General features: G+C 50.3%; 1 protein-coding gene across 3 annotated transcripts in view; it reads left to right on the top strand.

Moving 5' to 3' along the window:
• The window catches only part of Cep250 (centrosomal protein 250), a 43,330-nt gene extending 22,363 nt beyond the window's left edge, over positions 1-20,967 (top strand). The window contains exons 19-33 of one of the 3 annotated variants that reach the window (XM_087911082.1): positions 1,517-1,657; positions 2,047-2,181; positions 3,536-3,658; positions 5,295-5,428; positions 6,994-7,132; positions 7,846-8,188; positions 9,070-9,191; positions 10,434-10,554; positions 11,733-11,854; positions 12,471-15,071; positions 16,619-16,732; positions 16,873-17,040; positions 17,394-17,495; positions 18,380-18,442; positions 20,246-20,967. In XM_087911082.1, the coding sequence (XP_087767208.1) occupies positions 1,517-1,657; positions 2,047-2,181; positions 3,536-3,658; positions 5,295-5,428; positions 6,994-7,132; positions 7,846-8,188; positions 9,070-9,191; positions 10,434-10,554; positions 11,733-11,854; positions 12,471-15,071; positions 16,619-16,732; positions 16,873-17,040; positions 17,394-17,495; positions 18,380-18,442; positions 20,246-20,509 (4,692 nt within the window). In that variant the 3' untranslated portion in view covers positions 20,510-20,967. Of the gene's footprint in view, positions 1-1,489; positions 1,658-2,046; positions 2,182-3,535; positions 3,659-5,294; positions 5,429-6,993; positions 7,133-7,845; positions 8,189-9,069; positions 9,192-10,433; positions 10,555-11,732; positions 11,855-12,470; positions 15,072-16,618; positions 16,733-16,872; positions 17,041-17,393; positions 17,496-18,379; positions 18,443-20,245 lie in introns of all 3 variants that reach the window. The other 2 variants (XM_087911081.1, XM_087911080.1) reach the window with 2 other exon arrangements.
• The last annotated feature ends 1,735 nt before the right edge of the window (positions 20,968-22,702 follow it).

The following is a 22,702-nucleotide window of genomic DNA, read 5'->3' as shown; positions in this document are numbered from 1 at the left end:
CTTTAAGAAAATTATATTTAAATTTAAAAAAAGTTGTAAGAGAGCAGTCTATCTTTTAATCATCAGGAAGATTGGGGGGATGTCACAAGGGGGGGATATCTAAGTGTGGAAAGGAAAAGAGAAGGGACCACCATGACAGTTAGTCCTTCCAGGGAAACTGAGGCCGTTAGCTCATGAGAGGTTTATAATATCTTTTACTTTGGAGTTTTTAGTGGGTATTACGCCTGATTCTTAGTAGAGGAACCTTGTGGACACTGTCCAACAACTGTCTTCAAGCGCCCACTGTCATCTAGGCACATAATTCTAGAAGTGGGCGGATCTTGCCAGCAAACTTGCCTTAAAGCCCTAGCCAAGGGGCTAGAGAGGTTGGTGGTTAGAGAGTGTGCCGCTCTCAAGAGGGCCTGCGCCGGCTCCTCGCACCCACTTCAGGTGATTCACGGTTGTTTGAAAGCCAGCTCTAGAGGTCCTAAAGCCTTCCCTACTCTCTGTGTGTACACACTTATGTGTCATACATACACACATAAAAATAAATACTTAAAAACAAGTAACCAATAGTCAAAAGCCATATGTGGTACTTAGAGCATGCCTGTAATCTGGAACCCAGGAGGCAGGTTCTGTTCTTCCAGCAGACCCATGTTTGGTTCCCAGCACCTACAAGATCAAGCCAGTTAAAAATCCCAGCATGGAGGAAGGAGGGGCTCCTGAGGCCAAACTTAGAAATTACAAGCTTAGGAATTACTAGCACTTGATGACTTTGAAAGTTGGTTCTCCTTCCAGTATGGGTTCTGAGGGTGGGACTCAAGTCCTCAAGCGGATGCAGCCAGTTCTTTTACTTTCTGAGCTACCTTGCTGGCCCAGAATGTGGCACTTTGAGTAGCAAAATATTCTGGCCACAGTCTAACCAGCAGTGGTAGACTACCGCTTCCGGTTTTGACATCACAGAATGGAGCAAATAGCTTCATATTTTTTTTAGGTTTTTTTAAAATATTTGTTACCATTAAAATTCATCTTTCATATATGTTTGCAGTTGGCTTTTTGAACCCAAATGTAAGGTTTGTCATTTACAATGGTCCTGTGATTGGCATTCTATACTACTGTTCTACGTTTTTGTTTTTGTTTTGTTTTTCAAGAACAGGATTTCTCTGTGTAACAGCCTGGCTATCCTGGAACTCATGTTGTAGACCAAGCTGGCCTCGAACTCACAGAGATCCACCTGCCCCTACCTCCTGAGTGCTGGGATTAAAGGTGTTGCACCACCACTGTCTGGCCTATACATCATTTTTTAAAAAAATAAATCTCACTTGACCCTTAAATTTTAGTGAGACTGATAAGGCCGGGGTTACTGAGCCTCCCTTCAGAAATGTTCAGCAAGCTGACAGCTGTCCCTAAGTCACATGAGGCAGTGCAGAGATTTGAACTCCAAACAAGCTCTCCTGCCTCCTCTGCTCACCCTCTGCTTCTAACAGTGTGGCTTCCTTCACATGGTCAGGAGAAAGAGCGCTGCTTGCTTCAGCAGGAGCTGGATAAGACCCTGGAGACCCTAGAAAGGGAGAGAACAGAGCTGGAAGCGAGGCTGAGAGAGCAACAGACAGAAACCGAAGCTCTCCGCGCCCAGAGGGACGAGGAACGAACCCAGGCTGACAGCGCCCTGTACCAAGTAAGCAGCTGGAGTATTAGGATCGCCACCTGTGATTCCCCCAGTCTTCCCACTTTCCTGTTCCTAACAGCAGGCTCCGGCGGGGCTTCCTGAAGGGAGTGTAGCTCCCACTGCGCTGCTCATGAGTGGGCTAATGGCAGTTAGCTGCAGCAGGCAGTATGTCATACTTCCTGAGGGAGGGCCAGCGTTTACCACATCCTGTGTGCTTGCAAACCAGTGGCAATCTTGGCACTTCCTGGTTCTGCGTTAATGACCTGGACTTTCCTTTGCCCCGAGCCCCCATCCTATTTGTTGGAAAAACTTGGAGCAGGTGTGATAGGCTTATGGCCTCCCGGGTCAGCATGATAATCCGGAGCCATGAAACCCTTGCCCTTCCTGCCTGTCCACAGATGCAGCTAGAAACAGAGAAGGAGAGAGTGTCCCTGCTGGAGACGCTGCTGCAGACGCAGAAGGAGTTGGCAGATGCTACTCAGCAGCTGGAGAGGCTGAGGCAGGACATGAAGGTTCAGAAGTTACGGGAGCAGGTATGGAAGGTGTTCCTGGGTCTGGTCCTTCTGCCTCCTCCTAAATGTCAGGTTTATGGGTGTGAACCACAAGACACAGTTTTATGTATTGTTAAGGACTGAACCTCAGGACTTGCTAGGAGGAGGCAGTTTTAGTTGTTTTTTTATTCTGTGTGTATGTGTATATGTGTGTGCACGTGGCATGACATGCATATGGAATTCAACTTGCAGGAGTTGGTTCCTTCCTTCCACCCTATAGGACCCTGGCATTGACCTCAGGCTACTGCACTTGGCAGCAAGCACCTGTACCCACTGAGGGTAGTTTTTGAAGAACACAATATGCACACGATTTCACTGTCATAGGGCTCTGTAATAGACAGAAAGAGGCTTGGGAAATTCAAGGACAAAAAGAGGTGTGTGGCTCTAGTGGGTAAACTCGGGGATAGTACAGGAGGGAGGGGAGGGGATGAGAGGGGCCTCTCTAGCCATAGCAGGAACTCGGGTTTCGTTTTGAGGCCAGTGGAAAACTGGTGACTGGTATTTTAAGAGCAGGGAGAACACGTGGTTTTTTTTTTAAAGATTTATTTATTTTTATGTTATGTGTATGAGTGTTGTACTTACGTGTATGTGTGTATATACCATGTGCATGCCTAGTACTTGCAGAGGCCAGAAGAGGATGTCAGAGCCCCTGTAACTGGAGTTACAGACAGTTATGAGCCACCACGTGGGTACTGGGAATTGAACCTGGGTATTCTGCAAGAGCAAAGTGCTCTTAACCAGTCACCATTTCTCTAATCCCAGTGATACATCATTTTATGTATTTCTATATACATATTTAAGTATTTATTCTTTTATTATCATTATCTTTCTGTAGTTCTGGGGATCAAACCTGGAGCCTTGTACATGTTAGGCAAATGTTCAGCTACTAAATTACAATGCCAGCCTAGAATATCTTTTTGAGGCATGGTCTCTATATTATGTAGCTGCCACCTGCCTCTGCCTCCCTAGTGCTGGCATTAAAGGCATGTGCCACCTTGCCTAGCCAGGATATCTTTTAATACAGTACTTGACTAAGTGGAAGTATGTGCATGTGTGTATGCAATCAAATGAAAGGAGGGGTGTGTTCAGGAGGCTGTTAGGGGTCTGGGTTAGCCTAAGTCACAAACTTAGGCTGTCCAAAAGGTTGACTGAGCCCATGCAGTCATGTGGAAGAAGGAGAAATAGAATGTGAGAATAGAGGGGGAAACTATGCATTATTAGTTCCTGCCTCAGCTTTACCAACTCAGTAGGAACAAATGGTGTTTATACACCGCAGATCTGGGGAGCTAGCTCATGTGGAAGCTTTTCTGCACTCACTGAACCTTTCTCTCTGCAGGAGATCAGCAACATGCTGCAGACCCAGCTCCAGGGAGCACAGCAGGAGCTGAAGGAGGCTGCCCAGCAGCATAGGGAAGAGTGTGCCGCCTTCCAGAAGGACAGGGTAGATCTGCAGAAGCAGGTCCGTCCTTTCTACCTGCCCCACAGCCCTTCCCACCCCAGCCAACCCCTGGAGGACAAGGACAGGCTGCAGAAATAAGTGCAGAGTTGAAGGGTGTTCAGAGCTGAGCATGTGCCTCTCAGAGTTCTGGGATTGTATTATTGGCACTTTTTGTCCACAGATTCTACCAACAGCCAACTGAAAATATTGGGAGGGCATTGTACTGTAAATATACAGACCTTTTCTTGTTCATTAAGTAATGTATAACAACTATTTACATAGTGTTTACATTGCATTAGGTATTGTTTACATTGTATTCAATATGATAAGTAATATGGAACTTATTTAAAATGTATAGGAGAATGTGAATAAATTATAGTCAAATACTATATAGTTTAATCCCAGCACTTAAGAGGTTGAGGCAGGAGGACTGTTGAGTTTGAAGTCAATCCAAACTGCATAGTGGGTTTCTGTCTCTAAAACAAGAACAGGCTAGGAAGCTGGCTCAGTTAATACAGTGTCTGCTGCACGTACATAGGGGTCTGAGTCAGATTCCCAGCCCCCATGTGAAAAGCTGGGTCCGTGACATGTGCTGAAAATACTAGGGCTGAAGAGGCAGAGACGGGGTTCCCTGGAGCCCACCTACCAGCTAGTCTGCTGAAAGTAAACATCAGGTTTAGGAAGAAAAAAAACCTGCCTCCAAAAAGAAGAGTGGGAATGATAGAGGAAGACTCACATTAACCTCTCCCTCCATACACACACACATTTGCATTCATATGCACACACACACACACACACACACACCATATTTACAGAGCAAAGATACCGCTATATTTAACTGTTTGTATAAACTTCTGCAAATTTGGATATCCAGAGGAGATGTTACAGGATACTGGGACTACTGTTATCTTGGTCTGGAGTGACCATAAGCAGACATCTCAGGCAAGCCAGTGTCAGCTGTCCTTCCTGTCCTCACCTAAACCTGTATTACCACATGACTTGCTTCTCAGAGACCAATAGCAGAGGATGTTCTAAGTTTTTATTTTTAAAAAAGTGTGTGTGTGTATGGTCACTGTGGTCTTGCCCATCACTTTGCCTTTTGGTATTGTTGTGTTCAGCCAAGATTCTTATTTGTGTCTGCATTTATATAGCATTTATAAGGCTGTGGAGACAAACAGGCTGAAGGGTTTGGGAGAAGAGAATGATTACAAACAGGGTATGAAGCCAGGTGTTGGTGGCACCTTTGATCCCAGCACTCAAGAGGCAGAGGTAGGCAGATCTCTGAGTTTGAGGACAGCCTGATCTATAGAGCAAGTTCCAGGACAGCCAGACTGTAAAGAGAAATCCTGTCTTTTTTTTTTTTTAAGGAAAAGAAAGGAAAAGAATGGTGTGTGTGTGCACGCGTGCAGTTAGATAGTTCAGAACGAACTCCTACCAATTGTCTACTGACCTCCACAAGCATGTCATAGCATGTATTTGAGTGTTTGCATACACAGTAAATGTAAAAAAGAAAACAAGGTAGTGTAGGGACTAGTGAAACCTCCAGAATGTGGAGACAGGCCTCTGCCTAGGGTGCTGTAGGAGCCTGAAGCCCTAGGTGGAAGCGTCTTCCCACCCTGGGCTTTGCCATCTCAGCCTCTTGCTCATAACCTTCCAGGTAGAGGACTTGAAGTCTCAGCTGGTAACCCAGGATGACTCCCACAGACTGGTGAGGCAGGAGATTCAAGAGAAGGTGAAAGAAGCTCAGGAATGTAGCCGGATTCAGAAGGAACTGGAGAAAGAAAAAGCCAGGTACGCTGGAAAGCCAGAGGGGTGGCTTGCCTTCCATGCGGTAGTCACAGTGGCACTGGCTCTTCTGCACAAGGTTACCTCCCCATGTCTCACTCTGGTTACACTTGGAGCCGTCGAGAGTGGACATGGTCTCTGCTTTAAATCTTACACTTGTTTTATTTCATACATGTTTAGAGAAGACCTTTTATGCACCATTGTTGTATGACAATGTGAACCCTACCCCAATAGAAGTTATGTTCTGTGGGGAAATTTTTAATCGAACAATTTTTTAAATAAATTGCTACAGATTATTACATATGGTATGGAGGAAAGAAATAAGGTGCTACTAGAAAGAGAGAAAACTGCTTTAGAGAGGTATATGGAAAAATCTTTCCCTGGAAGTTGCGTTTAAACTAAATGCGAAACCAGACAAGATGGTCCACAGCTTTAACCACACAGGAGGCAGAGGCGGGCAGATCTCTGAGGCTGGCCACGGGTACAGAGTGAGTACCAGGACACCCTGGGTTACACAGAGAAACCTTATCTTAAAAAACAACAACAATAAAAAATTTTAAAACATGAAAATAAATTGAATACTAGGGCCGGTGAGATGGTTCAGCTGGCATGGATGCTTGCTGCCAAGCCTGTGACCTGAGCCCAGTCTACAGGAGCCACACAATGAAAGGAGAGGACCCACTCCTGAGGGTTGTCCTTTGACCTCCATATGCCCCCTCAACACACACAGTAAATAAACAAACAGAATGCTAAACAATGAAACAGAGCCACCCACACAATCTAGGAAGAGCAGAAGGCCTGAGGCAACGCAAGCATTCAGTGTTTGGTGAAGCCACAGTGTGGTATGGCCGTGTTTGCTAAAGTCCACAGGAAGGAGCTTGTAGGCTACATTTAGCAAAAACTGTAAGGATTTCAAGTAAGGAAATCAACATAGTCAGATTTCTGATGTGTTGGAAGAGACTGAAATGGCCTGAAACATGGAGTGGCATGAGCCCATTCAGAATGGGAAGTAGCATACACTCGGTGCCCCAGGGATCTGAGAAGGGGTGGATCTCTTTGCTAGTGACAACTGCGTCCTAAAAACAAGTCAGGAGACTGGTGTAGGTGTCCAAATGAGAGTTGGCAAGAAAGTAGAAGGGATGGGAAGAAGAGAGGAGCTTAAGATACATTATTGACTTAATCCAGTTATATACAGTTACAGATTGGATGTGGGTAGGATGAAGAGAAGCTGGAATGGTCATGGCTTCCATGCTGTGACTGTAAGTGAAAGAGCCATTCCCAGAGCCGGGGGCAGAGAGTGATGATTGGGTGGGGAGTTGGGAACACAGAGGAATGGGAATATAGTGAATTTGAAATATATTATATGTGTATAATTTATCAGAGAAGAGTAGATTTGAGCTGAAATGAGTCCTCATATGTATGAAGTTCCTAGAGCCCTTAGTAGGTGTTAAATAGTAGAACTTACTGACCCTCCAGTGAGCACTGCTGTTTCTGTTTAACAAGCAATGCCCTGACTTGAACGGTCGGGTGAAACATGCTCTCACCCCTACCTCTCCAACCTCTGCTTTCAGCCTGGCACTGTCGCTGGTGGAAAAGGAAGGAAGGCTCCTTGTTTTACAAGAAGCTGACTCTGTTCGACAGCAGGAGCTGAGTTCCCTGCGCCAGGACATACAGGAGGCCCAGGAAGGGCAGAGAGAGCTCAGTGTACAGGTACCCCACTGTGCCTGAGCCCTGCTCTTAGAGGGGCTGGGTGAATCGAATTGTTTTTTGTCCTAAGAACGGGATAGGCTAGGGACCTCAGCGTCCTCACTAGTAGGGGAAAAGTGAGGATGGGCAGGCCGGGTGGGAACCTGACCTACAGATGAGCTCTATCCTCTGTGGGGAGCCTGACATCTTGAACAGAGCGTTCCCAGAGTGCCCAAGTGGGCCAGATTCTTGCACAATCACTTGCAAATGTGCTTTATCTGGCTGGCAAAATGTAGCAGGGGGGACTTAGAGGGCATCAACAAATACCCCACCCGGATCAGGTAAACACCAGCGAAATGACTTCCGTTCTCAATTTGCTCAATGAGACCCAGACCTGAGCCTGGAGGAGAGGTGGAATTGGGAAGCAGAGAGAAGGGACTCAGGCCTGCCGTCATGCAGTCTGACTAGCCTGTGTTGAGGTCTCAGTGCAGAGTTATAATCACTGCAGGGACTGGCATATCTGTTTGTCTGGGAACATGGCCAGGGCCTGTTAGTATAGCCTGAGCCCTTGTGTCGAGTGTTGGTCACCCCCAATTGTCAGAACTACTCATTTCAGGGCCCTTGCTACCTGCCGCAGAGCTGAGCCCGCTGGACTCCTCCCCATCGGGGTCAAGTGCGGGAGGATTGAGGAAAGGGTGCCTGTTGCTCGCTCAGGGAGTCTACTTCCTTCCTGGCAGGTGGGACTACTGAGGCAGGAGGTGAAGGAAAAGGAGGCAGACTTTGTAGCCCGGGAAGCACAGCTGCTGGAGGAGCTAGAAGCCTCACGGATCGCAGAGCAGCAGCTGCGTTCTTCTTTGTGGGCCCAGGAGGCCAAGGCAACCCAGCTGCAGCTGCAGCTGCGCAGCACTGAGAGCCAGCTGGAGGTGCTGGCTGCAGAACAGCAGCCAGAGAAGCAGGCCCAGGCCCAGCTGGCTAGCCTCTACTCTGTTCTGCAGCAGGCCCTGGGGTCTGCATGTGAGAGCCGGCCTGAGCTGAGTGGCGGGGGCGACTCTGCTCCTTCCCTGTGGGGCCCTGAGAAAGGTGAGGAAGCCAGATGAGAGCTAAGTCTTGTGGACCAAAGCCTGGGAGAAGGGAAGGGAATGTAGTTCCTCTTGTAAAATAGCATCAAAGTTAAGGCAGCAGACGCCGCAGCTGCTTCCAGGTAGCCTGAATCCCGGTCTGTCTGGTAGCAGGTAAACCACTTAACTTCACTGAACTTGATTTTCCTTGACTATAAAATGGAAGTGTTAAAAGTCCTACCTTAGAATTTTTCTAGGATAATAAACATGAAGAGCTAGGCCAAATGTGGGGTGCCTGCCTGGAACCCTAGCACTCGGAGCTCTGTAGGATTCTAAGTGCCCCCAGCCTGAGCTACATAGTAAGTTGCTGGGCATCAAGGTACCTGCTCAGGTGGGGGTTGGAATAGGATTAAGAGTGCAGAGTCATCCTCAAGTACATAGTAAATTTCAGGCCAACCTGGGCTCCATAAATCCTGTTTTTAAAACATGATAAAAAATTTTTAGCTTGCACTTGAAAACATAGCGGCCCACAGCCAGCATTATCTAACACAGCAGTTCTCAGCCTGTGGGGTTGAATGGCCCTTTCACTGAGGTCAAATACCAGACATTCTGCATATCAGATATTTACATCACAGTTCATAACCGTAGTAAAATTATAATTATGAAGTAGCAACGAAACAATTGTATGGTTGGGGTCACCGCGAGATGAAGTACTGTATTAAATGGTCGCAGCATCAGGAAGGTTGAGAACCCCTGGGCTAATGGAAAGTGTACGAATGAACCACCTAGAAGGGATGCTTTGGAGAGAGGGGAGCCAGCAGGAAGGCCAAGGCCCTGTCTGGGGAGGGACGGCTGCCTCTCATTGTGGTAGCCAGGTGAGAAGTATTTTCCTCTTTTCCTCAGATCAGAATGGAGCTAGGAGACTCTTTAAGAGAGGGCCCCTCCTGACTGCCCTGTCAGCCGAGGCTGTAGCACTGGCTCTCAAGAAGCTTCATCAAGACCTGTGGAAGGCTCAGCAGGCCCGGGTATGTCCTCTCCTTTTCTCCTTCCTTTTCTTGACTTCCCCTGAGATGCTCAAACAGACTGGAAACATGGAGGAAGATGGATCAAAGGGTGCTGCTCATCCTGAGCTCTACCTCTGTCACTCCGCCTGTCGCTTACTGCCCGGCAGATGTAACTGAAGCATCTGGGTTTCTGGAGCCTTGTTTTCCCTTGGAAAGTGGGCGGATCATGCTTCTCTTCCCCTGCCACCTCTGCCATCACACAGCACTCCACACCCCACTGCTGGGAGTGCGGGTCTTGAAGGAGCCCGCCGCACTGAAAACCTTCAACACAACACATGGGTTTTATTTTGTATCACTTCTCATCCAAGAATTTATGCTTAGTACCAAGTCCTCTGAGAAGTCAGGTAAGCTGGGAGCATTGGAATTTGAAGTTACCATTTACAAGAACATTCTAGACTTAAGATTGAGCTAACTCCACCTCACTGTGCCTGCTAGTCAGTTCTGAGAGCTGCCTGTGCACCGGCCACTCAGAGCTACCGATACAGAAGGTAAAGACCCAGCCTGCCTTCAAGAAGCCCTCCACGGTGGAGCCCAGGCTTCACTCTGACGTGGAGCTGACAGAAGGACTGACTCAGACATGGCTAGAGCATGTCAGGGAAGAGGTGACTGTGTTCTGAACTGTGAGGGGGTTCCTAAGGGGGAAGGAGTGGCCTGGAATAGGACACTGAACAGTTACTTCAAAAGAAACAATCCAGGTGTGGTGGCACAGGCCTGTGGTCCCAGCATTCGGGAGGCTGAGGCAGGAGGATGATCAGGCATTCAAGACAAGCCTAGACTTTGTGGTTACTTTAAGATCAGCCTGAGCTACATGAAACTGTCTGAAATAACAGCAAAAACATAGGCCCAGGGGGTGCCCCTCAGGTTCACCCCCCTTCAGAGAACTAAATGCAGAAGGGTTTTGAGCAGTGGTTCTCAACCTGTGGGTCGCAACCTTTTTGGGTGTTGAATGACCCTTTCACAGGGGTCGTATAGCAGATGTTTATGTTACAATTCATAACAGTAGCAAAATTACAGTTATGAAGTAGCAACAAAATAATTTTATGGTTGGGGATCACCATAATAAGAGGAACTATATTTAAGGGTCACAGCCTTAGCAAGCTTGGGAACTGGTTTAGGGAGTAGGGTCATGGTGTCAGAGTCTGCAGAGTATAGACAGTTTGAGCTCTACAGAGCAGGAGCTCAACCCTGCCCTTCCTTTCCCAGGATGACCTGAGGGACCAGATCCTGAAGCTGACACAGCACCTGGCTGATACAGAGGCCCAGAAGAGCCAGGTCCACTCAGAGTTGCAGGACCTGCAAAGACAGCTCTCACAGAGCCGGGAAGGTGAGATGCTCAGGGCAGCAGGCTGACAGGAGGCAAGAGCGGGTGGTGACAGGGACGGGAGACTAGCTGAGGCACCTGTGAGGGGCGGTGATCCTCTTCAATTCTAGTTCCCCTTTGCTTGACCTTTGTGGGCGTCCCAGAAAAAGGAGTTAGAAGGAACAGATCTGGGAATCTGATAGAAGTTGCTGCTTTGGCTGCTGTTAGTCTCTGCATGGAGTTGTTTTTTGTTTTGCTTTTTAGTTTTTAAAATTGCATTTACTGTGTGAGTGTGTGTGTGTGTGTGTGTGTGTGTGTGGTGTGCCATGGTACACATGGAGGTCAGAGGGCAATTTGTGGAAACCAGCTCTCTTCTACCTCACAGGTTCCCCAGGCATCCTGCCCAAGTAGTCAGTGTGGTAGTGAGCGCTTTTCCCTTCTGAGCCATCTCAGCCCATGCAAAGATTTTTTTCTTTTCAAGCACAAAATCCTGGTGACCCTGGGCCAAAACTATCAGACCATAAAATTGTGCTTCTCATCATTTACCCATGTTTCTTATTTTTATCATTTCCCACTGTGCCCTCAAAATTAGCCTTTGAGGACTAAAGGATTATTGTGAGAATAATTTACTTACTGTGAGAAAAGCCAGGCAGGGGAGTCGGGAAGAATATGCTGTCCTGTCCCTCTGCCAAGGACTTGGAGGGGTGGGTACCACCTGGAAAGGAAAGGTGCCTCAAGACTGTTCCTTTTTGAAATCCTACTTCAGAAGGAAAGAGGTGAGCCTTTTTTAGGGTTCTCTGAGGTCTGTACAGTACACACAGCTGACTCTGGGGTGTCTTCAGACTCGAACGCCTCTAGGAACCACCTTCAAACTCATATGATTTGGGATTAGAAGTGGCCGCTGCTGTCATGACCACTGCCTCTCATGTCTAGAGAACAGATCTGAGGACCCCTGGGTGTTGAGGATAAGGAAGTGTAGGATGGTTAGCAGGCTGCGCTGTGCCAGGCTCGCGGCAGACACGGGTGCATGGCTGGAAGCAGCTGCTGATAGACAGGAGAAGGCACAGGACACTGGGTGTCATTTTCTCCTCCTTGGCCGTGTTCCCCTGGGATTCTGATCCCTGTCCTCCATCTGGTCTACACCCTGTGTTCTCCCACCTGCAACCATGCACCTGACTCCAGCACCTGTGTTCTTTTCAAAGAGAAATCCAAGTGGGAAGGGAAACAGAGCTCCCTGGAGTCTGAGCTGAGAGACTTGCATGAGACTGTGGCATCCTTACAGAGTCACCTACGGCAGGCAGAGCTGCAGAAAATGGAAGCTCAGGTAAAGTGCTGATCTGAGGAAGAGTGCCTCAGGAGTTGTGTTTAGAGTTCAAGATTCTACCTCTCAGACCCACCTTGGCCTGTGCTCATATGCCTGGCTTCCTTCAGCAAGTCTCAAGGTTCCCTGACGCCTCCCACCTTTCCATTATGAAGGTCATAGTGAGCCTTTATCTAATTACTTTTTCTGAATTAAGATTAAACTCTTAATCCTTGCTCTGGAAGATCAGGGTCTAGAAAGCTCTTTGCACCAGGCTGTCTCCCCTGGATACAGAGGAGCCCTGGAAGATGGTAGGTACACTCCTGTATAGGATTTGCTTAAGTGGAACACATCACTTCAGTCCTTGCTAAGGCCTGGTCACTGATGGTGCCATAAAATAAGAGGCCAGTATCAGAGTGACAGTATCAAGAAAATAGTCTTGACCAGGCAGTGGTGGCACACATCTTTAAACTCAGCACAGATGCAAGCACATAGGCAGGCAGATCTCTGAGTTCGAGGCCAGCCTGGTCTGCAAAATGAGTTCCAGGATAGCCAGGGCTACACTGAGAAACCCTGTCTCAAAAGACCAAAGTAAAAAGGAAATCATCTTGTCTTAAAGCATTTTGCCTCTTGTTTCCAGAATGAGCGAGAGTTGCTTCAGGCGTCCAAGGAGAAGCTGACTGCCCAGGTTGAACATCTGCAAACATGTGTCGCAGAAGCCCGGGCTCAGGCAAGTGCAGCCGGTGTCCTGGAAGAAGATCTGCGAACGGCTCGCTCAGCACTGAAACTGAAAAGCGAGGAGGTGGAGAGTGAGCGGGAGAGAGCCCAGGCTTTGCAAGAGCAGGGCGAGCTAAAAGTGGCCCAGGGGAAAGCTTTGCAGGAGAACCTAGCCCTGCTGGCCCAGACCCTGTCTAACAGAGAACGGGAGGTGGAGACATTGCAGGCTGAGATCCAGGACCTGGAGAAGCAGCGGGAAATGCAGAAGGCGGCTCTGGAGCTGCTCTCCATGGACCTGAAGCAGCGAAGTCAAGAGGTAGACCTGCAACAAGAACAGATTCAGGAGCTGGAGAAGTGCAGGTCGGTGTTAGAGCACCTGCCCATGGCCGTCCAGGAGCGGGAGCAGAAGCTGTGTGTTCAGCGGGACCAGATCAGAGAACTGGAGAAAGATCGGGAGACCCAGAGGAGTGTCTTGGAACATCATCTCCTGGAACTGGAGAAGAAGGCTCAAGTGATTGAGTCCCAGAGGGGACAGATTCAGGATCTGAAAAAGCAGCTGGTGACTCTGGAATGCCTGACCCTGGAACTGGAGGAGAGCCATCACAAAGTGGAGGGCCAGCAGCAAGTGATTGCAGAGCTGGAGGACCAGAGGGAAATGCAAAGGGTGGCTCTAACCCACCTCACCCTGGACCTGGAAGAAAAGAGCCAGGAGCTGCAGGCACAAAGCACCAAGCTCCATGATCTGGAGAACCATGGCACCCATCTGGCAAGAGAGCTGCAGGAGAGGGACCAGGAGGTGAAGGCTCAGCGCCAGCAGATTAAGGAACTGCAGAGACAGAAAGAGCAACTGACTCAAGATCTAGAGAGGAAGGGCCAGGAGCTGATGCTGCAGAAGGAGAGGATCCAGGTTCTGGAAGATCAGAGGACGCTGCAGACCAAGATCTTGGAGGAGGACCTGGAACAGATCAAGCATTCCTTGAGAGAGCGCGGGCAGGAGCTGGCCTCCCAGCGGCAGCTGATGCACGAGCGGGCAGATGATGGGAAGAGCCCTAGTAAAGCCCAGCGTGGGAGCCTGGAGCACTTGAAGCTGATTCTGCGTGATAAGGAGAAGGAGGTGGAGTGCCAGCACGAGCGCATCCAGGAACTGCAGGAACACACGGGCCAGCTGGAGCAGCAGCTCCAAGGCCTGCACAGGAAGGTGGGCGAGACTAGCCTGCTCCTGACCCACCGAGAACAGGAGATCGCGAGCCTGCAGCGGCACCTCCAGGAAGCCAAGGAACAAGGGGAGCTGAAAGAGCAGGCACTTCAGGGTCAGCTGGAGGAGGCCCAGAGAGCTCTGACCCAGAAGGACCAAGAACTGGAGGCCCTTCGGCAAGAACAGCAGCAGACCCAGGGGCAGGAGGAAAGCATGAAGCAAAAGGCAAGTGCTCTGCAGGCATCGCTGGAGCAGGCCCACGCAACACTGAAGGAGCGCCAGGGGGAGCTTGATGATCACAGGGAACAGGTGCAAAGGCTCCAGGAAGAGCTGGCGGCGGAGGGGCGGCAGGTGCAGGCCCTGGAGGAGGTGCTGGGAGACCTAAGGGCTGAGTCTCGGGAGCACGAGAAGGCTGTGCTGGTCCTTCAGCAGCGGTGTGCTGAACAGGCACAGGAGCATGAGGCAGAAGCCAGGACCCTGCAGGACAGCTGGCTGCAGGCCCAGGCCACACTTACAGAACAAGAACAAGAGCTCGCAGCTCTGCGAGCAGAAAATCAGTATTCCCGCCATCAGGAGGAGGCTGCATGGGGCCAGGCAGAGGCTCTGCAGGAGGCCCTCAGCAAGACCCAGGCTGCCCTGCAGGAGAAAGAGCGGAGTCTCCTTGAGCAGGCTGAATTGAGCTGCACTCTGGAGGCCAGCACTACCACCTTGCAAGCTACCCTGGACACCTGCCAGGCACGCGCCCGGCAGCTGGAGGAGGCCCTGAGGAAGCGAGAAGGTGAGATCCAGGCCCAGGCTCTCCAACACCAAGAGGTTATGCAGCAGCTCCAACAGGCCCTTTCCCGGAAGGAAGAAGAGCTGAGGCAGCAGGAGGAGCAGGGGCGGCTGCTGGAAAAGGCCCTGGCCCAGAGGAGTCAAGAAAATGGGATCCAAGAGAAGCAAGGTCTGCAACAAGAGAGAGAAGAGGAGGCAGGGGACATTGTGGAAAGCCTGAAGGAACTACAGCTGATTCTAGCCCAAAAAGAAGAAGAAATTTTGATGCTGAGGGAGGCCCAGCAAAGGCAGAGTCTGGATGCTTCTTCCCCAAGCCTCAGAGCCTTCCCAGCAGAGAAATCAGCTGCACAATCGCCCCCAGCGCAACAGGAGCTGGAGCGGCTGCAGAATGCCCTGAGGCAGACAGAAGCCAGGGAGATCGAATGGAGGGAGAAGGCTCAGAACTTGGCACTGTCCCTGGCCCAGAGCAAGGCCAGCATCAGCAGTCTGCAGGAGATAGCCATGTTCCTACAAGCCTCTGTCCTAGAGAGGGAGTCAGAACATCAAAGGCTACAGGTGAGTCACTGTGTGGAGAGCCAGGCAGGGGACAGAGTTTGTTAGCTGAGAGCAAGGGCTTACCTGCCTGTGGTACCTCAGACTGAAAGAACGAGGTGGTGAGCCTTCTATACCTCAGCTTGCAGAGCAGATGAGCAACTGTAATCAGTGAGGTCCGCGCTGGATAAAGGAATTTCAGTGTGCTCTGAGCGCGCTTCAGGGACACCCAAACTTCCCAAGGGTGGCACCAAATGGCTTTCTGGTAAAAGTGGTGTTTAAGGTTAAGTTGGAAGGGACTGGAAGGGAACTAGCCAGGCACAGTGCAGGAGCAGCCCACGAAGATGAAGAAAAGCGGAATTGAGGAGGGTGAACTCGGTTTGAAAGTAGAGCGAGGCACTGAGCGGACACACAGGGACATTACAGCAGGCAGCTCAGCAAAGGGCCAGTAGGTGCAGAATGAGATGAGCGTCTGCAGAGTGTGGAGCTGGGCCTGTGACAGGAAGGAGTGAACTTGAAAGTAGGTGGATCCCGTGGGTCCAAACCCCTTTCACAGGGTTGCCTTAGACCATCAGAAATATCAGTGTTACAATTTATAAAATTACAGTTTGAAGTAGCAACAAAAAGCAATTTATGGTTGGAGGTCACCATGTGAGGAACAGTCTTTTTTTATTGATTTTTATTGAGCTTTACATTTTTCTCTGCTCCCCTCCCTGCCTCTCCCCTCCCTGCCTCTCCCCTCCCTCCTTCATCCCTCCCCCAAGGTCCCCATGCTCCCAATTTACTCAGAAGATCTTGCCTTTTTCTACTTTCTACTTCCCATGTAGATTAGATCTATATAACCTTGACCTCACAGAGCTCCATCTACCTTTGCCTTCTGAGTGCTGGGGCTAAAGGTGTAGGCCCCAACTGCCTGACTGTTGTTGTTAATGTGTTTGTGCATATCTGTATGAGTGTGTGCCATAGGTGTGTGTGTGTGTGTGTGTGTGTGTGTGTGTGTGTGTAGGTATGTGTAGATGTGTGTATGTGTAGGTGCCTATGGAGGCCAGAAGAGGGCATTGGAGTCTATGGAGCTAGAGTTAGAGACAATTGTGAGCTATGCCATGTGGGTGCTGAGAACCAAATTTGGATCCTCTGAAAAAACAGCAAGCTCTCTTTACCACTTAGCATGTTACATATTTAAACATTTTTACATGCCAGGTTCCATTGTTCTCAGTTTTCACTACCCTTGAAGGAACTGATACTCTGTCCATTTTATAGATGAAAAACGGCAGTCAGGGACTTCAGCTTGTCCAAAGTCAGACATCTGGTTGAAGTGGTTAGCTCTGAAAATCTGAGGAGGGCTCAGGGTTAGACTTTGTGGCTCTTCCTTTCCCCATGAGCTTGTCTCTCTCTCTCTCTCTCTCTCTCTCTCTCTCTCCCCCCCCCCCCTCTCTCTCTCTCACACACACACACTCCCAGATCTGTCTCCCTTCTTGAACATGATCTATTTACGAAGAGGGTAGAGGATGAGACAACTCTGGATATGGGTTTGGCATAGAATGATTTTTGTCCTTCGTTCTGTACCTCAGGAGGAGTTGGTGCTCAGCAGGCAGGCTCTGGAGGAACAGCAGTCACGTGGTCCACGCTCAGCCAGCAGAGCAGACCAGGGGCCCAAAGCTGGACAAGACGCACAGCCTGGAGAGGTGAGCTGGGCCCGGTGGCGTAGGAGGAGCCCGTCAGCATCTTGTTCTCCTTTAGGAATGGGTCTCTGAACCCAAGCTGACAAATTGGTCCCTTTGCCCTCCATCTCTTCTCCCTGTCTGTCGGGCTGCCTGATGAGCAGCCTGGGTCTCCCCTGCAGGTAGCTGTGGCTGAGCCTAGTCCTGGGGCGGAGGAGAAGGAGCAGTGGACACAGAGGCTGGAGCGTCTGCAGCAAGCAGTGGCGCAGCTGGAGTTTGACCGGAGCAAGCTGCAACACCACAACACGCAGCTGCGGACTGCATTAGAGCAGGTCAGGAACTTTGGTAGTCCCCCTCTGGGGCCCCAAATCTCCATTTCTTGTGCCCGTTTCTGAGTTTTATTAAATTACAGCCGTGTTTGTCTGTGGAGCCTGCTGGTCATGCTGGAGAGCAGATTGGCTGTGGCAGGACGGGGACAGCTCACAAAGAACCCACACAGCCAGCCTCTGCTCCCAGACTGAGAGCTGCCCGGCCTCTGTACCAGGAGCACTTCTGTGTATCCTACCTTATGTCCCCCGCCCTCCAGCCCAGGAGTCTTCTTCCTATGGCTCCCAGCTCTCTGCACTCACCCCTGCACATGTGCTGGCTCCAAATCAAGATGTGTTTTGCACTTGCGTATTGGCAGGTGGAGCGAGAACGGAGGAAGCTGAAGAAGGAGTCCATGCGTGCATCCCGAGCAGGGTCACTGGAGATGAGAGAAGCAATGGCTTCATCCCCCACACAGCAGGTTACCTGTTTTTCTCACCTGTCTCTTTCTTCCTGCCCCTGTAGAAACTCAACCCTCTGTAGTACGTATCCCAGGCCAGTATAGGTGTAGAAACAGCCACTCAAATCTAGAGAGCACCCCCGCGCCCCTGCCCACCCCCCCACCCCCACCCAACCCCCGCTTGACTCTGCCCTTAGTGTCTGTCCTTGCCTTAGGAGGAGGTCTGACATCAGTGGGTAACTATAGTCAGGGACCGTGGGTTCAGATCCACTCACTCCCAGAGCACTGCCTCAGATTCCCCTGTTACCCAGAGTCCCTGGCGTCCAGTGGCTGTGTTGTCTTCCCAGCCCAGGGCTTTGAGAGAAGCCCTACATCTAAGAGCCCCTTAGTTCTAAGTTTACGTTAGGGTTCTGATACGTCCTGGCACAGAGCCCATTTTCAGGGAAGGGGTTTCACCACCTTGGGTACGCTGTTCCTATCAGCCTGGGCCGAGGAACAGCTTCTGGTCCTGAACATCTCCAGCTTCACCCCACTTTTTATGAACATTTCCCAAGGGCAAACACTGTCTTTCTTCGCCTTCGTCCCAAGGCTGCCACAAAACAGATCCATCGTGAATCCTTAATGTTAAATAAAAAGTTTCCTCATAGAAGATGCTGCCCACGATGCTGCGTGGGCCCTCTAGGGCTTCCCCTTGGCTGGGAGCTATGCCCCGTATGCTTCAGTTCAGGTACTCCTGGCCCTCAGGATGTCGCCACCTCCCGGGAGTGGAATGAGTTCTGCCCTGCCTGCTCAACAGATAGGCCCCTGGAGGCCTCGCTGGCCTTTGGCCAGGGACAGAGGTGGGTGCTGTGGAAACTCCAGAGCCGGGCAGCCCATTCTGACAGGTCCGTGTTTGTCTCCCTCAGGATGGAAGAGGAGGTCAGAAGGGTTCCTCGGACAACATGCATATGGTTGAGCTTCAGAGAGAGGTATGTTCTGGAAAGATCCGTCTTCTATTCCCCCTTTCCCTCACTGTACTCAGGCAGTGAGTTTTGTGTCTGTATTTCCAGCTGAGAGGGAGAATCTTTGGCCCCAAAGAACTTTCGTCTCCATAGGAGGCAAATGTGCTCCAGTCTCAGGGTGCTCCTGCAGGGTGGCGAAAAGTCCAGGGCAGCCTCCAGGTCTGTCCTCACAGAGGGAGAGGAGACACGGAGGGTCCAGGGCAGAACAGGACAGGAAGCACTGAGGCCTGGTCCTCGGCCGTAGGCAGGCAGGACTGTGGACACTAGCAGAGGGACTCAGACACCATCAGGCAAGCTGCCACATTCAGGAAGCTAACGCCTCCTGCTCCTATGCCTTACCTACAGGTCCCACATTCCTCTTTCTCCTCCTTCCTCTCCACACCTTTCTCCTACCCCACCTAGGAGTAATGAAGAGATAGACAGGATTCCTGAGCCTCTCTCAAAATCAGTATTTACTGTCGGCAGGCTGACTCCAGCTGGATCTGGGCTGTGCTTTGTAGTTACATTTCTATGAAGCCCTTGACTCAGAGTCTGAGACAGAAGGCCTTGGGACTTGCTTTTTCCTGGTGCGGCCCTCAGAGTTGCCTTCTAAGGCCCTCCCCTCACCTTAGTTCTGGGTGGTCCTGAGAGTCTGGTCACTTCACCGCGTCTGCCATCTCAGCGTTCCCATCTGAGGCATGGGAAGTTTAGCTGGAGATTCTCAACCTTGGCAGTATCTTAGAGCCACGTGGGGGAGGAGTTTTGGAAAAACACTGATACCGGGGGCCTCACCCCATTCTAGTTAAGTTGGAATGTTTCCTCCCAAAGATGTGATGGAACTTGTGCCTGGTCCAAGTGTTCTATGTGTTGTTGTTTAGGTTGTGGTTATGCCTGAGCACATACATTATCGAAATCATCAAAATTAAAACTCTGGGTATTTGAGCAATTGTAAATTTCCCTTCAGTGATGTTAGTGAGGGACTGGAGAGATGGCTCAGCGGTTGAGAGCGCTTGTGTTCTTGCAGAGGATCTAGGTTCAGCTTCCATCATGGTAGCTCACAACCATCTACAACTCCAATTTCAGGGGATCTGATGCCCTTTTCTGACCTGTAGGCACCAGGCACACATGGTGCACATATATATGTGTGGGCAAAACAGTCATACACATTTTCTTAAGTAAATCTTTTAAAAATTAGAGAAAATAAAGCTGTTGAGTTTAATTATGCTTGTAGCGCCCTATGTCATCTGTCGTAGTTCATCGATAGGACACCCTAGCAAAAGTGATGAACAGGAAAAGGGTTTGTTTTAGTTCTCAATTCCAGGTACCAGTCCATTGTAGCAGGGAAGTAGAGGCTGCCGGAGCTCAAAGCAGCTAGTGGGGTCACAGTCAGCAGCCAAGGGTGAATGCATGCATCCCTAGTGCTTAGCTCACTGCCGTGTAGGACCATAGCCAGGGAATGGTACCACCAGCATGAGCGGGGTCTTCTCACATTGTTTATGTAAGGCGTGACACCTTACAGACATGCCACAGGCCACCCTGATGTACGCAGTCCCTCACTGAGATCTTCTCAGGTTGTGTTGACATTAAACTAGCCATCGTAACTGTGGAGTCAACATTGAGAATCTCTGGATTTGGAGTTCATGGGGCCCTTCTTCCAACACCAGAGCCTGATTCTGAGATTCATATATGTACAGAGTTGATTCCAGCGTGGAGCCACAAGAGCACAGAGCAGAAGGGCCAGGACAGCTTCAGAGCCTTCAACTTGCTCTCCTTGGTTTTCCTGTCCACTAGGTAGCCCTGCTGCGAGCCCAGCTGGCGTTGGAGCGGAGGCAGAGGCAGGAGTACATTGCGCGGTCGGTGCAGACCAGCCGTGAGCTAGCAGGCCTCCACCACAGCCTGTCTCACTCCCTCCTCACAGTGGCCCAGGCTCCCGAGGCCACTGTTCTAGAGGCTGAGACCCGGAAGCTGGATGAATCCCTGAGTCAGAGTCTGACATCCCCAGGGCCAGCCCTGCTACATCCCAGTCTGGACTCTGTTCACACTACCCCCAGGTAGCAGCCACAGCCAGGTGGTGCACATCAGATGACTGCAGAGGGGGTCACAGCTCCCTGCAACAGCTGCGGGTTTGCTAAAGGCAAGATTTAGCTCTGTTACCGAGCTAGGAGGCCCAGGTCAGCTGATAGTCCCAGGAAGAAAATGGGAACCCTCCAGGCTGGAGGGGGTTGTAGCCACATGGAAATGAGGCAAAGCACATTTGCTTGCTAACCTGCTGTTACCCAAGAAGTGCCTTGCCTTGCCTATGGGCATCTGTTGTCTTTCCCTGTTGAAGCAACCACAATCTGTACTAAGCCTGAAGGCCCTGTTGGCACCAGCAGCATGTGGGTGTTCTGTCCTGGGCAGGAGCATCCTGAACGCATCGAGTGCAAGGAGTGTTCACTGCCTTCTTGGCTTCAGTGTCCCGTCCCCCCCGCCCCATCTTCCCCTTCACCAATAAATTCCAGGTCTCTGCATCAGTCCTGGGTTACTGTCTCCACTTCTGTAGCTGGGCAGAAGCAGGACATCAAGGGAATTAAGAAACATACTGCGCCAGGCAGTGATGGCGCACACCTTTAATCCCAAGGTGGCAGAGGCAGGCGGATCTCTGAATTCAAGATCAGCCGGGTCTAAAAGAGCTAGTTCCAGGACAGACTCCAAAGCAACACAGAGAAACCCTGTCCCGGAGGATGGGAGAGCCAACATACTGCATGAGATGCTGTCTTGCTGGGAAGGTTACAGAAGCCAAGCCTGGTCCAGCCTCAAGGGTGACTGATGAGAACCATGTAACAAGTCTGGTGAGAGGCTTGGCACTTGCTGCCAAGCCTGACAACCTAAGTTCTATCCCCTGTCCTACACGATGGGAGGGAAAGTTGCCCTCTGACCTCCACACATGTGCAGTAGCACATATATGCCCATACATGTGCACATACACATAAACAATAAACAAAAGGAGAACCAGGTAACACATTAACGGTTTAGAGACAGTCCTGCATATGAGCAGAAGTCCTGTGGAAATTCCGAGGGAATGAGGGAGGCACCCAAGAGTGCTGCTGGCGGGACTTGTCTATCTGTGTCTATCTGTGGTTAGAGCCGGATTACAGCAGGCTTCTAACTCCAACCCAGACAGTAAGCATCTACCAGGTTTCTTTACCAAAATCAAGCTTTTTGACTTTTGTCTGAAGTCATGGTTTGAGAAGTGCATCTGGCTTTGCTCCCTGTAACACATAGTTGTCCACCTGAACACCCTCTGTGTCACTCCCTGGGCACATCAGCTGGAGATGACTTGGCCTCTGAGTCCAACCATGTGTCAAGCCAGTCAGCATAGACTGACCAAACCTGTCACTGGTGGACACAGGCCAGAGCTCACAGACCTAAGACCATTGTTGGTGACATCCTCACAGCCTAAGCTCCCTCCTCTTCCCTTTTTCTTTTTCTTTCTTTTTTCAGTGTTGGGGATAGAACCCAAGACATCAGGGTGCTGGGTGTGAGCTCTGCCACCAAACCTTGGGTCACCAACCCTGGCAGCAGTTCTCTTGTCCCCAGTGTGTTAGCTCGATTCGTGAAATAACCAGACCAGCTTGAAGACAAACAATTCTATTTTTACTGATTCTAAGGGGAAACTCACGCCACGAGAATGGCAAGTCCAAGCTCCGCTGTGTCCCGCGGGAATCACCCAGAGAGAGCGAGCACCTCGTCCCTCCCAGTTTTTCTTCCTGGGCGCCAGGTAGCCATGCCTTAATTAGGCTCCACTTCTTAGAGGTGATTGGTTAACAAAACTTCCCCCACCACCAGTGTTCTGTGCTTGAGCTGAGCATGCTGTGCATGTACCCACATGCTTTGTATTCTTGACAATGAAGGCCTACATGTGAGTGCCTGTCCATACACACACCTGCACACACGCTCCTTCTCGTGTGTGCCTGTCCATACACACACATGTTCCTTCACGTGTGTGCCTGTCCATACACACACGCTCCTTCACATGTGTGCCTGTGTGTGTGCCTGTCCATACACACACACGTGCTCCTTCATGTGTGTGTGCCTGTCGATATACATACACTCTACATGGGTGTGCCTGTCCATACACACACGCTCCTTCACATGTATGTGCCTGTCCACACACACACACATATTGTATGTATTGGTAGCCCAGTTTCGTCTTTTAGTATGTGCATATTCTTCTAGTTCTCTGTACTGAAGAGTCCCCTCTGAAAA

Source organism: Myodes glareolus, chromosome 10, assembly GCF_982192425.1.
Source record: "Myodes glareolus chromosome 10, mMyoGla1.1, whole genome shotgun sequence".
Classification (NCBI taxonomy): domain Eukaryota; kingdom Metazoa; phylum Chordata; class Mammalia; order Rodentia; family Cricetidae; genus Myodes; species Myodes glareolus.
Note: the sequence above shows the minus strand (reverse complement) of the source record. Positions and strands in the feature narration are given on the sequence as shown.